This window comes from Crocuta crocuta, unplaced genomic scaffold (assembly GCF_008692635.1).
Source record: "Crocuta crocuta isolate KB4526 unplaced genomic scaffold, BGI_CrCroc_1.0 scaffold238, whole genome shotgun sequence".
NCBI classification, from domain to species: domain Eukaryota; kingdom Metazoa; phylum Chordata; class Mammalia; order Carnivora; family Hyaenidae; genus Crocuta; species Crocuta crocuta.
In genome coordinates this window covers 298918-315460 of record NW_027532161.1, presented here as the reverse complement: position 1 = coordinate 315460, position 16543 = coordinate 298918, and the positions used below count along the sequence as shown (strand labels likewise).

General features: G+C 42.5%; 1 protein-coding gene across 1 annotated transcript in view; it reads right to left on the bottom strand.

The window, feature by feature from the left end:
- Window positions 1-2267: 2267 nt before the first annotated feature.
- CAPN6 (calpain 6) overlaps window positions 2268-16543 on the bottom strand; it is a 25258-nt gene continuing 10982 nt past the window's right edge. The window contains exons 3-13 of the mRNA XM_077776453.1: window positions 11335-11466; window positions 10143-10351; window positions 9434-9626; window positions 8699-8892; window positions 8380-8457; window positions 8087-8273; window positions 6309-6431; window positions 5928-6130; window positions 5232-5353; window positions 4514-4650; window positions 2268-3903 (exon numbers count right to left, since the gene is read on the bottom strand). Of these exons, the coding sequence (XP_077632579.1) occupies window positions 3721-3903; window positions 4514-4650; window positions 5232-5353; window positions 5928-6130; window positions 6309-6431; window positions 8087-8273; window positions 8380-8457; window positions 8699-8892; window positions 9434-9626; window positions 10143-10351; window positions 11335-11466 (1761 nt within the window). The 3' untranslated portion in view covers window positions 2268-3720. The remainder of the gene's footprint in view (window positions 3904-4513; window positions 4651-5231; window positions 5354-5927; window positions 6131-6308; window positions 6432-8086; window positions 8274-8379; window positions 8458-8698; window positions 8893-9433; window positions 9627-10142; window positions 10352-11334; window positions 11467-16543) is intronic.

Genomic DNA, 16543 nt, shown 5'->3' with positions numbered 1-16543 from the left:
CTTACAAATAGTTTATTGTCAAGTTGGTTTCCATATAACACCCAGTGCTCACCTCCACAAGTGCCCTCCTCCATGCCCATCAACCCCCTTCCCCTCCCCCCACCCCATCAGCCCTCAGTTTGTTCCCAGCATTCAAGAGTCTCTATGGTTTGTCTCCCTCCCTCTCCCCCACTATTTTTCCCTTTCTTCTCCCCCACAGTCCTCCATTAAGTTCCTCCTAATCCTCCTATACGTGCAAACATATGATATTTGTCCTTCTCTGCCTGACTTATTTCGCTCAGCATAACACCCTCAAGGTCCATCCATGTTGCTACACATGGCCAGATTTCATTCTTTCTCATTGCCATGTAGTATTCCATGGTATAGATAAACCACATCTTCTTGATCCATTCGTCCGTTGATGGACAGTTAGGCTCAAAATGGATATGTTTATTTTTCTTGAGGTAGGGGGAGGGGCAGAGAGAGAGAGGGAGAGAGAGAGAATCCCAAGCAGGTTCCACACTCAGCACAGAGCCCAATACAGGGCTCAATCCCATGACCCTAGGATCATAACCTGAGCCAAAATGAAGAGTCAGATGCTTAACCAACTGAGCCATGCAGGTGCCCCTTAAACGTTTTCAAGATTTTATATGAATGGAATAAGGCAAGTTGCATCTTCTTTTTCTGTCTTCTTTGATGCAGCATAATTATTTTGAGATGCACTTGTGTTGTTATCCAATATATATTGGTGTGTATCAGTGCATTGGATTCCTTTTGGAAAAACCAAGTCTGCTGACAATTATATGTGTGCATACGTAAGTATATATGTGCACACAACAGTGAGAGAGGTAAAGATTCCATGAGAGAAACATTTTGTATTCTAGCTGGACAGTTATTGATACAGTATTGTGGATATATCGCTGGTATTATAAGTGTAGGGAAGATATTTCCACTTTCTGTGGGACAGTATATTTTCCCAGAAAGGGTTGAGGTCTAGGAGGCAATAGATGTGATTGTCTGACTACGAATCATGATATGATTGCTGACTGAACCACCTTGAGTAAGGCAGTAAACCTCTCAGTGGCCTCCATTCCTGATTTTTGAAAAAAACAGGAATAATGACAGCACTTCAGTATGGTTATTACGGGCATTAAAATGAGATGTGAAGAATACAAAGCATTGGTCATGGAACCTGGCACATAGTAAACAATCAAAAAGTGTTGGTTCCTTTTCTTTTCTACCTTTTTATTTGGCGGGGAAATTCTCATCCTGAAAAAAAAAAATGTAATAGCTTCTTTGAGCTTAATTGTAATAGCTTCTTTGAGCTTAATTGTAATATCATAGTGCCATCTGTTGACCATAGAGAACTATTACATTACTTGTACAGTACAGTGCATTTCTGAAAAAGCTCTACCACATCTAAATACCTGTATCTAAAAGTTAATCTCTAGTGTGTTCTGGGGTAGTGCTATAGGGATGGGTTAAGGACTATTCTGCTGAGCTTTCAGACCCCTCCTCTGCCTAAGTATCCTTGCCTGTCAAGAGTCAGGGATCAAGAAAAAAGGAGAGGTCGGGGCGCCTGGGCGGCTCAGTCGGTTAAGCGTTCGACTTCGGCTCAGGTCATGTTCTCACAGTTCGTGGGTTCAAGCCCCACATCGGGCTCTGTTGCTGACAGCCAGCTCAGAGCCTGGAGCCTGTTTCGGATTCTGTGTCTCCCTCTCTCTGACCCTCCCATGCTCATGCTTGCTCTCTCTCAGAAATAAATAAAACATTTAAAAATTTTAAAAAAAAAAAAAGAAAAAAGGAGAGGAGCTTCCCTATACACCTGCCTTCCAAGATGGACAAATGAGATATTGAGTGTGGAAGCGAGTTAAGTCTTCACATCTATTTGGTTCTAAAGGACATGCTGGGAGGAAGGAGTTGCTATTTTCTCCTGTTGGAAGGTCTGCTTTTGAAAGATATGGGCACTGTAGCTTTGGCCTTGGGGTCAATCCTATAGGGGTTTCAAAATCATGTAATCCCAAATACCACTCAAATTTTCCTAAATGTGGAATAGAAGAGGGCCCCTCTCCATTCTCTTCTTCCAACCTCCCCATCCCCCACCTGGATAAAGGACTGCACCATCAGAATGCAGCCAAGTCCTCTGCATCCATCAGATGGGTACCTAAAGTCAACAGGCCCAAACTCCCCTATCTCCACTCCCAATTCTAGCAGCTCCAAAAGGAGTCTCAACAGATGGTCACTCTTGCCATCTTTCCTGTTCCATCAAATCAAGCCAAGACTGGTCATTTTATTGAATGTGAACTTTATTGTGGTTTGGATTATGTAAAGCAGTGTGGTGAAGGCACTGCAGAAGTTACACAGACTGAAAAACATGGTAAGAAATGAGTGAGCTAAAAACAACCCTACAAAATATATTTTTAAATGAATGCGTGCTGGACTAGACTAAGTACTACAACTATGTTTTTTCTTCATCATTGCAGAAGCATTGAAATACTGTCTGAGGTGGGAGTTGGGAGGAGTTAGGGAAGGCTTCATGGAGGAGGTGGCATTTATGCTGGACCTTGAAGGAGGGGTAGAATGTTGAAGGAGGGAAGAACATTTCAGAATGACTGACTCTAAAGAAAATTCTGTAGAAATACTGAAAAACAAGAGGGCAAACAAATGCCCCCAGGGAGTGAAGCTTCCCAACTGAAAGAAAAGCCTGAGGGGTCTGGGATAGGACCCAGAATCTCAAGCCCCCAGATGGGGTCTTCATTACCAATGATATTAGGAGGCACAGGACAACAGGCTTGTTTGTAAACCTAGCAGCAGCAGGAGATTTCACATTGCAGTCAGGGGCCCCAAACTGGCTGTACTGTGCCTAGGTGGATTTTCGCATCCTTTCAGGGATGTGTGGTACTGATTTGTCCTCCCTTTTGCCCACTGACTGCCTGAACGGTAGTTCGTGCGCGCCCACGTGCGCGTGTGTGAGTGTAGGTGTGTGTGGATGGGTGGGGGACCGAGGCTTTGTCTCCCACTGCAGCTTCTTCCACTTTTCCCTCTTGTGGCACACAGCTGGCTTCCATCGAGCTGGAGCTCAGGCCCTTCCTGCTATCTAGGCCTCACTGAATTCCAGCTCGTCATTAAGCACCTAGGAAGCTTCCTCAACATGAAGGTAAAACCTACTGTGGGGGGTGACTCGGATTAAGGCAGGACTACACTTTCCGGAGGTGGTGATGGAGGTGGCGATGGTGCTGGTGGTGATAAGGGCTGGGGACTTAAAAGCAGGCTCTGGCCGCTGGGTAGAATGCTGCTGGGAAGTCTGTAGTGTTCAGTCAGGAGCTCGGATGTCAGGCTAGACCGGCTTGGCCTTGATCACCCCTCTTCCTTCCTTAACACGCCCTACAGGGAAGATACACTGGGCACCTGAAAGCAGCAAAGACATTTGTAGGGTATCCAGGCTATTGTTGTCCTGCTTGAATCTCACCCCCGGAAGCCCCAGAGATCTTTTGTTGGAAAACATCTGTATGATCTCCACATAGAACTGTCACCTCCCCCTGTCCAGCTGCTGGAGGTATATAGGTTATGTAGCTACTGATGCTACTTGGATCGGGAGGTATGGGGAACTTATCAGAAGAAAGGAAAAGTTAGTTACTGTGAGTTTCTTTCTTTCAAAAGATTATGAATTAGGTAAGACCTGGCATCTGACAGAAAATAAAAGGATGGAAAGCTCTGTCAGGATTCTCTAGAGCTGAAGATTTAGAGCTCAGTGAGATCATCGCTGGAAATAACCTTGAAGCTGATGTGGCCCTGCTTGACTTTGGCAGTTGGACCACCTTTCTTACGCAGGTACAGAGACTTCAGATCACGGCAGTCACTGGGGTCAGCATCTAGAGTAACCTGCCCCAGGAACTGATCACAGAATTTTCGGCTGTTCCACACCTGGAGAGACAAGATAAATGAGTGAATATGAACCACCTTTTGTGAGACTGGACTTTGCCCAGTGGCACCTAGAACCCAGAGCTGAACTTGGAAAGGTCTGTTTTAAAACCAAGAGACTATCTTCTGATATGTCTCTGGCTGACGGGAAGATACCTCACAGAGTAGAGATGAAAAGCCAGCCAGCAGAGCTGAAGATCTGCCTCAAGCTATGAGATGGCTATGTAAAGACAGATGGGCAGAAGCATCAAGTCAGAAAAACAGCCAAACTATAATGGTCCATCCTGACCTATCCCTGATCAGGATAAGGGTCATCTGAACTGGCATATGGTTCTCGTGGGATTTGATAGTGCCTTCAACATGTGTACCTGTGAGCATGTGGACTTCTGCCCACAATGAAATGAAGAAAGGAAAGAATATTTACAATGGAAATTAATAAGGAAGTCAGTGTCTGTACTTGGTGGGAGGTGTCCTTGAGTAAAAACAAACAGTCAAAGACCAGGATAACCTTTGCTCTGTATTCTAGATAGTTGAGGCACTGGGGATAATCTAGAATCTGGTATGGAATGTGAGCCATCCTGGGTGGTGGTGGGGTCCCTGTTCATATTCTTACCTGCACTATAATAGGAATGTCAGTGGTCCTTCTGTAGAAAATGGCCTGGGTGTCAAAAATGGCATGAACAGTATTCTTTTGGACAGGAGAACGGACTTCCTCCTTTCCACACTTGATGATCAAATATGGATTTACAGCTGGAACAAAGTGGCAGTTGCTTTTTAACAGAGTCATTAAAGTTCTTTAGGTAGTCAAGAAACTATGTCACTAGGACTTTTAGCATAGCATCTGGGTATCAGAATGACCTAGAATTTCTGTTCCTGATTCCCTTTTTTTTTTTCCATACTTTATGAAAATGAACACTGTTGGGGTGCCTGGGTGGCTTAGTCGGTTAAGCAACCAACTTTCGCTTAGGTCATGATCTCGCGGTTCATGGGTTCGAGCCCCGCGTCGGGCTCTGTGCTGACTGCCAGCTCAGAGCCTGGAGCCTGTTTCAGTCTGTGACTCCCTCTCTCTCTGACCCTCCCCTGCTCACGCTGTCTCTCTCTCTCTCCTCTAGAAATAAATAAAACATTAAAAAAAAAAAAAAGAAAATGAACACTGTGTAGACCTTGCCCAAAGAAGTTTCCATCCCTCTCTCCGTCAAGGTTGACAGTCATCCAGACTTCTCTTGACTAAAAATACCACTGGAGAGAATCATTTGTGACCATCTTTTCTAGCCATACATGCAATAAATGAAAATGAAGTTTGCTTTCCCAGACACCTCTGCAGTTCTTACTTTCATTGGCATACTTCTTCTCCAGGCCCTCAGCACTGTGAACAGTGATCTGGGTAACCACCTTCGGGTAGCCACGAGCCAAGTTCCAGCAGGACATCTTGGGCATGTCCAGAGTCAGTTCCCTGGAACATCAAAATGAAGACACACCACTGATGATGAATGACCTCTGATGAGGCCAAAGCAGACATTGTTGCTGAAAGGCATGAAATGCTGAGTGACCTAGCTCATTCCTCCTCAGACATGGCTTATATTTTATGAGTCTGTTTTGCTTTTCCCTGGCTTTAAGGACCAGCAGATAAAGATCAGAGTAGACAGGGCTGGGATGAAAAGGTAGCTTTGGTGACCCAGCACTCAGAACACAACAGAGGAGCAGTGAGGAGTGCCAGCTGTTTAAGAGAAAATAGAGTCAGCCAGAGAATGGAAGATAAGATATAAGTGGAAAAGCTTAGGCTATAGGCCTGTTCTCCTTAAATGGCAGCTCAGACCTCTGAAGCTCAGACCTCTACTGGGGAATTATTCATGGTTATGAAAATAAGCATTTTGAGAAATATTTCTACCACCATCATTTCAGTGAAGTCTGACACGAACAAGTTGTCCTTTTGCATGTCTGTACAGGAGGAGCAGGGTCAACGGGGTTAGGATTGGAGGCAAAGCAGAAAATAGAGGAGTTTGCAGGGCTGGCCAAGGAAGCTGAACCTGAGCTGAACTGGCACTTCAGAGAAGATTCTCAAGAGAAACTCGCTGGTGCGGCCATGCTGGAACATGGTTGGGACAAGCACATAGTTGCCTTTCTTCAGGTACTTGCTCAGAAACACAGTGCGAGTGTCGATATAGGTGGAAGTTCCGGCACGCTCCTGGATGTAGAGATGGTGAAGGCGGAATTTGCGGTTCATCTCCACCTGGAAACGAAACAGGATGAAATGTTCCATTCTGCTCAGATCATGGTGTTTATGTTCGGAGATCCTAGGTCCTCTGCTTTCTTTATCCTTGGACCTACCTTGATTCCCCTAACCACAGCCCATCCTAATTTTGACTCTGTTTGCCATTATTCTCTCTGTTCCTAATGCCCATTCTTACCTTGAAGAGCTCAAAGCCAATGATGTAATTGTCAGGTCTTCCCATGCGGCGGTAAGTACGCAGGTCCTTCTGCTGCAGTGACATAATGACCTTGTGCCCATCCTCAGGCACAGTGAAGATGTACTAAGGGAAAGAGGCCACCAAGCAGCTTAGTTAGCACTTTCATTTCAATAAGCCAGCTCAGATTTCAGGGCAGAAAACTCTACGCTGAGTAGCCAAGACTTGCATTATTTTCTGGACTTTGCCACTGGCCAGACAATAAGGCCTTGGATAATTCATAGACGTGCTAAGTAGATCATATACTTGGTCCTCCCTATGGAATTCATTATGGATTGAGAGACAACGTCTCAATTCATGCCTACGTCTTTGATGCCAAAAAGGGTATGCTTTGTTTTGATTAGTTCTTGATAAGATCTTAGGGTTTTTTTTAATTGCCTCGTGTTTTTAAAAAAAAAGCACACAGAAAAATTCCAGAACCCATAAAGGCAAAAAGCACTTTTGTTTGACTTAACCTGATACTATAGCCACTCCCTTCAGCTAGCCTCCTATAGCTAGCCCAGATGTGTGGCTTGTGAAGGGCCTGGGTCCACTTCTTTGGAGAGTTGATGTTTGCAACCACCTCTTCAGGGAAGCTGCAGGCCTGTGCTAGAGACTTTTAAACCTCATCTGAGAGACTTATGGTGCCATTGGGAAGTAAAACTAAAAGGCATTTCAATTGAATGTTCATTCTGTTTCTGCCTCAGTCTTTCTTTTTGTCTATCTCCTTGTCTGATATTTTTGCTCCCTCTCTTTCACAAGAAACAGAAATTAAATTCAGAACCATAGGCTCATGAAAACCCTAAAGATTAATCCTGTGCAGACATTTAAGCATGACGCCGAAAGCCCATTTCTCCAGCTTGGTATATGTGCCCAATATTTGAAACATTTCCAGGGTTGTTCATGCAGATAAGGTGGGGGTAATGGGAGCTTTCTTTCTTTAAGGAAAATTAAGATGGAAGGAATGGGAAAAATGTATGAGTTAAGTAAATTAGCCTATTAGTCTTAGTGTTCTTCAAAATACCTGGCCGAGTAGGCCCATGGAAAGAAATACAAACCCATGTAAAGTGGCAATACAGTCAGAATTCTTGTCTCCTGTGGGTTACCTCATCAGCACATTTGGGGGTAAAACCATCAAGATTATTATAGATTCAGGCTTTGGATGTTAGGATTTTTTGCTTTGGGGTGTGCCTGTGTTTGACCCCTAATGTTTCATTTGGAAGAGCATGGTAACAGAAGATTGATGGGATGGGCTCACTGACAGGGTAGTGATTCAAATCCTGGGCAAAATGACCTGGTTCTAGCTGAGAAAAGGGAAGTATAATGATGGCATTCAGAAGAATCACTGCATGAAAAAGACACATAGAGTAAATATGCCCCCAAGAGAACAGTTGCACAATAAATGAAAAAGAATTGAGAATGGGCATCTGGGAGCAGATCATTTCTGTCCAATGAGGGACAATCACAAAAATCCATACTAAGCAATATGGCCAGGAAAGAGGCAGCCAGAAAAGACTGCTCAGATTTAATATTGTTGCCAACATATGTCTCTGCAGCATCTGAACCAATCACTAGGCATCTTGGTTGAGGGATATCTGAACCAATCACTAGGCATCTTGGTTGAGGGATATTACACAATAGCTGCAAATTGAAGAATTACTGTCAAAGACATACTCCAAGGTGAGACCTGAGTTCCTATTGCCTTGATAAGTTGGAGGCAAAGAATAAAAATGGATTCACACCTGGGGATTCTGCAGGAAGGTATCACGATTGTTATAGCAGCCTCCTGACCGGTTCATCAGGGGATCATCATCTACAGTCCAACATCCCACCACCGATTCCAGCTCCTTGCGGCCAAAAATAGGATTGTTCACATTGCGGCAGACATTCAGTTCATGAAAGTTGCGGCAGAAGTCCTCCAAGCTCATCCTGAATGAAAGGAGGGGCAGGAAAGAAATAAAGATGGTACTTAATACCTCCCCTGTATTTCCATGTAGAAACCCCAATTCCCTTAGCACAGAAAACCCCTCCTCACCAAAACTCTCCATCATCAGACATAATAAGCCCCAGGTTCTTGCGATCTGCCATGGTCAGCTGCTGCCACTCTTCAGAGCTAAAGGCAAATGAGCAAAGGGATAAGCCATTATTTTTGCCATTGACTTCCTGCAGTAAGCAGGATGCCAAAGGACCAGAATGCATGAGGATTGGACCTGCTTTATTTCACCTCTGGATGGGTCACAGACCCCACAAATGTCACTAAGCATTGACAGCACACTAGCAGTATGGAGGGATGGGTTGGGAGAATGAACTATAGGGCTTTGGAGATATGGCAGTCCAAGTGAAATGGTACTCACATTTCACTCCAGGGGCCACTCCATTCCTGTCGTCCCAAGGGGTTCCTCAGGCGAACCATATACAGTTTCTCAGTACTGAAGACTTCCACCAGTCTCTCCCCAAGACGGATCTTGCGAATATCAGTCATGGTGTAGGTATGGCCCTTCAGTAGTCCCCAGTCAGTTTCAACTTCTTGTTCCTCCTGATTGGGAGACTGAGAGCAAAGAAAGATACATAAGGCCATAAGAATTGGAAGACCCAAGGCCTGGCTCCTCTTCTTTCTTGATTGGTTTACCCCAGTATGATTAAAGCTAGTTCTCCCTATGTGGATAGAAATTTTATCCAGATAACTTGACTTGGCACAAAGCAAGTGAAAGAAAGGAAATATAGAATTTAATATAACAACTCATTTAAACAATTCAGATTGAAACTACCCACAGTAGTACATTGATATGAACAGTTTTAAATTTTGGTGGGGCTGGTTCATTCCATGAGCAAACAGCTATAACCTCACATGCAGGCAGAAGGAAAAATTTAGCAGAGGCTATTTACACCAGCTCAGAAGCTGCACTGGTCCCCAGTGGGATGGTTGGTGCAAAAGGATAAAAAGTTAAAGCTCTACGGCCAGGATTCAATGTGTACTGTTAATTTTCTGAGTTCCACAATGTCTTTTCCTGAGTCTCTGGGGTAAGGGTGCTGTTCCCTACTCAGTTTTGTAGTGAGCAAAGAATGGTTGTTTTGGGGTAACAACAAACCTCAATGGAGCAACAGATCAGTCCTCCTTTGGTAAATGTTTTGTACAGTTCCCCAAACAGCTTATACTTCTCCTCAACAAGCTCAGTGTATCTTCCCTTCTGCATGTCAACAGTTTCAGCCAATGTGCCAGTAAAGTCCACAATGATATCAGTGGTGGTCAGACCATCGAGGGCTTCATAACAACCAAGCAACCTGGGGGCAAATATGCAAGGTCATCTTTGTAAAATTACTCTTCCACGTCAAGGGCATCTTGTTGCCAAGAATTAGAACAGTCTCTGCGCAGCCAGCCTTTACTAACTGGCTTTTCTCTAGGTGTGAAAATGAGAGGTATTTTGAGATTATAGTCAGAGATTTCTAGGCTTAGGTTAGGTTGAATACGGACAGTCCATGAAGAAACTTCTTTCTCCAGGTAAATATTAGAGAAGGAGAGAAGTTGAAGCCATAATGTCATGTGATCTGAAGATTAGCAGCGGGAAGGAGCACCTAGGAACAGGGAGGTTTTTTAATGGAAACCAGAACAGCTAATTTCTCTACCACCCAGGATTTCTGAGAGCCAGTCCCATGCCCAAAGCAATGCCTTGGATCTGACTGATGTCCTACCTAATTTAAACTCAGAGGCTGGGCTGAGAGAAGATGAGTTCTCAAGGACAAATGTGGTTTTCCTTTCCTTGTGTACCCTGACCACTAACTAGTCAACCCTTTCCTTACTTTGCATAAGCCTTTTCCAGTAGAGCATTCCAAAACTCATTCATGGAGATAGAGAAGGAGAAAACCAGATCTCCATTGATGGTGGGCAGCAAGTCATCAATCACCACTTCAGTCCATTCTCCAAAATGCCAGAAACGGAAGCGAAATATTCCAGCATATTTATCTAGTTTTCGAGGGTCCCATTCCTGTTCCTTATGGTTGGGAATTGTCTGGAAATATAAAAACATTCATACAACTCTTATTCACCACACGATATCCAATAATTGAGATTGCCATTGACTTTTGACAAATCTATATGGCAACAGGAAACACATCAAATACATTGGGTTTGGGTCTAGGTTGGGAGGTCCTAGGGTGAGCATTTTTTCCCACAGTTTTTGCTTCCTTAGTTCAATTTTGATTCATGTCTCAATGCACACAGGGTAACTGGGGGAAGCCAGGTAGGGGTTAAATTATTTCCCATAGATAATCTCAAACTTGATCATGAGAAACTGTTTGCACAAACATATTCACAGTTGCATGGTTAACTACCTAAAAGACAAAATCAATGAAAATACAAGGTCCCAGCGTTTAAAGGTCCATCCTAGAGATTTCATGTAGATTTTATAGAATACAGATTTTATTCACACCTAAAATAAAATTGTTTAGGAAATTTTCCTTTTTATGTGCAAATACACATTACTCTTCTAAATTTTTTTTTCTGAAGAAAAATGAAGTCAATACTTCACTGCCTTCAACTCTACCTAAATGCCAAAGGAATTTTTGGACTCAATAATTTATTACAACCATTTCAAAGAACTATTTCCATCTTTCTTGTCTTTTCTGTTACCCATATCTGTGATCTCCTGGCTCCTGTTGGTGCTCTATAACTCCATTTGGTGCAGAGAATACAAGTGTGAAGAGGTACTAAGTCAAAGTACTGCAAGTGATAAAAGATCAACTCTTGCGTGACAATGTTAATAAAGCAAAATTTTAATGGTAAGAATCTAGGTCAGTATACAGGCAGTCACTGTAAAAATCTTTCAATTTTCTGTATTTGTAAAGCTCTCATAATAAATTGAGGGAAGTTACATAGTTAATATCTTTGACCTCAGGAATTGAACAATCTAAAAAACTTATGACCTGATGTTTCCCAAAATTACTAAAGATGACAAGAAGGTGGAAACTGAATGAAGTCTCACAGGGGGCATACCTTTGTCCAGTGAGACTCCTGAACAGCCAAACAGGAAAACGCAGAGACCATTGGCTTGTGCCCCAGTCTCCCTTGGATTAGCTGGTGGTTGCTGATGTTGCCCACAATCAGACGAGGGTCATCACAGATGTCCTGTGGATACAATAATTGGTTCTAAGAATGTGTTAAGAGTTTCCCAAGGGTCAATGTGAGCTGAGATAGGCAGGGCAGACTTTACAGGAGAGGCGGAGTTAAAGATTGTGACTAGGGCTTCCATAAAGGGTCTAAAGGGAAGGTCGACATGGGACAAGGGGTTGTGAGGAAAAATACAAAGCAGTAGACAATAAACTATTTATAAAAAAAAAAATACAAAGCAGTAGATCATCTAGCCGCAGGAAAGGGGTTATGTAGGGGGAAAAAACAGGAGAGAGGAGAGGATACAAGGAAACAGGTTGAGATGTGCTGGTGGGGGCTCTCAGAGCTAGCATTAAGGTTTCTAAGAGTTTTCACTATAGTAATGAGGGAAACTAGAAATAAGCACATTGCATTCTGCTCCTATTTGTCAGGATGAGATTTCCTGAAGCACATGTTATCCCACTCTGGGAAAATGGGTTACGAGACCTTACACAGAAATCCCTCTCCCAATATAAAGCAAAGACGACAGCAGTCTCCATGGCAACTATATTTTTTCACATGTTTGGATGAATATAGATGGCAGCAGCACTAATAGCAGGTGGGTAACTCACAGGAACACTCCATCAGACACTCTTTTTCCACAGAAGATGTTCTGAGGGAAGCTAGACAGAGTGGGGGAGATACTTGTTTGGGGTGTATGTGTATCTCTTTCCCCAACATGTCAACAGCTGTGCCATTCTCAGTATGAGTGGGAAAATGAAACCCAAATAATACAATTACAACACAACGTCTGAGGGCACATCAGAGTTATTTTCAAAGTATAATCAGTGTCTAAAGAAAAGATCCCCAATGTTTCCCTGGTGGTAAACAGAATAGATTGAATAGCGGTGGTAACACTTGAGATGAAACCTTGAGGATGACTAGTATTAGGTAATTGAACAAGGGAGAGGTATGGAGGCATAATGGGTAGAGAAACCAGCATAGACAAAGGCATAGCCATATACATAACATCATATAATTGAAGATATGAATGTGTGACTCAGAGAATCAGCACTTGCAGAGTTCAAAGGCAGGAAATACCAATGAAGTCTTGAATAGCTGGAGAAAGCTTTGTGGAGGATGCTGTTGGCCAGTACCTTGACATTCTGCTTAACCAGCAGAAATAAATCCCAGTCTCAAATGGAAAGAAAATCTAGACATACATCCTTTTAAAATTTATTAAATAGAGACAGCTATATTTTTCTGGTTCTCAAACCTCTTTTTTAAATGGACATAATTCTCCTTGATGAAGGGTCTGGTCTACAGAATGAAACATTCCATATATTCTTTAAAAGCCAAAATAACTCTGGAAAGGAATAAGCATTCTAGGCAGGGACAAATCCAGACTGAAGATTAATTGGGCATCTTACTGCCAAAAGGAGAGGGTTAGGTGGGTTTTCAGTTTGGGATTTCCTGGTCTTTTTTTTTTTTTTTAGATGCACACATAGTCTCTCATCATTACATTTTTGTCTTAAGAGAAGACTTCTTTCTTAATAGTTTTATGGGTTGGGGGTTGCCTGTTTTTTTAAAGCAGGTGTGTTGGGTGAATTAGGCCCTAATATTCTTTCTTTTCTATTGTTTCTTTGCCCTTTCTAAGATGAAACTGAACACAGTTTTCTTTGTGGGTCAGGTGTTACCATTTTATTTGGAGTAAGACATCAGGTTATCCAATGATTTCTTGGGTATGATGCATAGAATTGTTGCCTAGCATGGAAAACAATAAAGTGAACACTGACATAAGGAAAAGTATCCTTTTAGATTATTGAGGCAAATTATTTGCTGTTTTTATGTAAAGTTATTAGTGGTTGGGGTTACATTACAGTGTTTTAGATTTCCATAAGGCTTTCATTTCACAACAAGGATCCAGGCTCAGCCAACACTTTTGGCATGCAAACTTTATTCAAGACCTAAAAGGTCACAGAAATGAATAAATACATGTAAACAGAACTCAAATTGAGGAACTGGGTAATTATTCGCCTATAGATCTAAGCTGAGTGTGGTCATTGTGAGTGTGTGTGTGTGTGTGTGTGTGTGTGTGTGTGTGTATCTGTAGGAATTACTAAAAGAATTGATAGCATAAAAAGNCAAATGTCCCAGTTTTACTTCACCACTGTTCATACATGATGGATTGCCATTTAACAACAGGTTTTAAAACATGATAAATTAACAGGCCATAGATTGTCAAAGCTGGAAGAAATTTTAGGGACTATTTATTCAACTTGCTTATTTTACAAAGGAGAAAATAGTCTCAGAGAAAGGCAGCAACTTGCCCCCAACCTGGGCATGCAGCTAGTTAGTAGGAGACCTAAGATTCAAGTTTTAGCTTCTTCGAAAGCACATATAATTCAAGAAGAAAACTCAAGACCTCAGCTGGCCGATCCATTTGCCTTCAGGTTAATCAATGGCCACCACAAAAAAGTTAATGTTGTGCAGCTCTTTAGGGACAAAGTTGCAACAACATGTATCAATCATCCATCCCAGTATTTCATGCCTCTTTGCTTAACACTTACCTAAAAGCTCTTTATTGTTCTGGAAGATTTGCTTAAATTATATCTTAGCTTTTCGTTCCAGGCTAAATATCACCAATGGGCTTTAAACTCCTCAATTTAATCCACTAAATGTGAACAAATCTCTTATGTGTATCAGTAACATGATGTGAAACATGGGAGAAAATCTTTATTATGCCATATCCTCCACCTCTTTAAGGAAGTCAGAAACTAGAAAGAAGCTAAGAAGGAAGAAAGGGTAAAAGGTAATAAATCACTGCAAATCAAACAGCCAAATGGACTTTTTGGTGACACATTTGAAAATAATGAAATGGCTTTTTACTGACTTTTTCCCTAGTTTTGGACAACAGGGTGTCTTCCTGTTGGGAGTAGGAAGTAAGGCTGGAGAAATTTTTCTGCAATAAAGAGGAGAGATATAGAGTACAGATGGGACATTTCAGCCTGAGCTCTGCTAGAGTGGTAAGGAATGGAGCTGGGGAGAGGTCACAGCTCACATATTCACATAGTTGGGTGGCTTGAGAGGGAGGGGAGATGCTGGGCCCCTAATGGCTCCCAGCTGTGTTGGCACAGTTGCTGTGATCCTTGAACTGGGCTGTTTGTCAAGGCAAAATAATTTCTTAGGGGGAAACACACACAACTAGGAAGTTGGACACCAAGAGTAAAGCCAGGAGTGGTCCCTGCATACCCCTATCCCTGAGCCAAAGCCTTCTATAAAAAAAATAGCTTCTCCAGGAAATATGTTCTCTTAGCTGAGCACTGAGAGAACTTCCCATTGTTCTTACTTCATGTCCTTTCTCAGAGACATCTGGAAGATTGAGGGAAGGGAGACATAAAATCATAAGCCTTGAAGCCCTACACATATCATTCTATGTGACTCACCTTGCACCTACAACATCCACATCTTTTGCAGTTTTTTACACATTTGAAATTTGCTGACAATAAACATTGATGTCCCAGGCATACCTCAAGAACCACAGCAAGATGAAAGGATGCCTAGAAAACCAGCAGCCAGAAAAGTGGAGGCATTTTCAAGAGTACTCCATGAAGTCTTGCAGTACTGACGGGATGGGGGCATGGATACCTATTAGTGAGGCTGGCACTGCAGTCAATACATTATGACTAAATAATGTCACCACTTAGCACTTTAAGTAGTCTTAGAAGGCTCAGGACTGCCATTCTGGAACCTGAGGTCTGTGTGAGTTAGTCCAAGTAGCCATTATCTTATCCATAGAAAACTGAACCATCTGCTGGTGGGGCATTTGTAGGTGGACCTGGGCTCAGACACCAATGTTGGACGAGCCTCTCAAGGAGTCTACATTACCTGCTGGGGAATTTTACTTTTGCATGAAGGTTTTGTTATCAGTAAAATATTCACTTCCTTCCTAACCCCTCAGAGAGAAATTCAATATGAAGCCTGAGAATTAAAGTCCTCAGCTTCCCTTTCACTTCCAACCCACCCATGCAACCAAGCCACTGCCTACTTATCTTACTTGAGCCTTCATAGTTCTGGTAGAAGACTCCAGATATAAATCTCAAACTGCTTTAGTGGGAAGAATTTACATATCCATGCAATTGAATTCTGTTTAGCCACAGAAAGGACAAACTGATTACATGCTGCCACGTGAATGACCCTTGAAAATGTTATGCAAAGAAGAGAAACCAGTTACTTTTATGATTCTGTTTTAAGTGCAATATCTAGAATTGTGTGACTCTAGATAGGAACCAAAGGATTACTGAGTACCATTAATGGAGGAGGGGGAAAGTTTGCTCACTGCAAATGTGTATGAAGGGTCTTATTGGGATGATGTATCTGTGCTAAAACTGGATTGTGGTAATGTTTTCACAACTTTTTTGAATTTACTAAAAACCATTGCATTGTACATTTACAGCAGGTGAATTTTATAGTATATAAGTTACACTTTGATAAAGCTGTTAAAATGGGGAATTTAAAATAAACAAGACAGATGGAGGTAAAGAGAATGGGCCAATTCAACTCTCTTCATCTGTGTCAACAGTGGAAAACATTAGGACTAATCAGGTTGGGGGACAGGATCTCTGGGAAGAAAAAGAAATTTATGAACAGTCTAGGCCAAAACAACCGTACAGAGGTGTCACATTCAGTGGGAAGCTGGAAACTTCTATTAGCACCGAGAAAAATATTTCCCCTTTACTGTTTCTTCACAGGCAATCCATCACCAAGGCCCATGTATTCTTCTAATGTCTCCCCTTCATCAAACTTTCCCTTCCATTCCTCCCACTTTGGCTTTCATCCAGAACCTCATCACCCTCCTCCCACCCAGTGTAGCGAAATGGCCCCTGGAGAGGGTTTCCTAGTGGAAGGACCTGGGCAACGGTAATGGTAGTAGAGACCAAACTCAAAACTCTACCAGAGCTGACAGAAGATCTTATGCAGGTGCCCTCACTTCCTCCACAGCTGGCTGTGCAGAGCCCCATGAGGGCTTGCTCCACTTTAGTCAGGGATTAGATGTGTCTGACTCTAAGACACTACTGTAGCTCAGTATGAGTCAGTCAGGAAAAAAGCCAGAGGC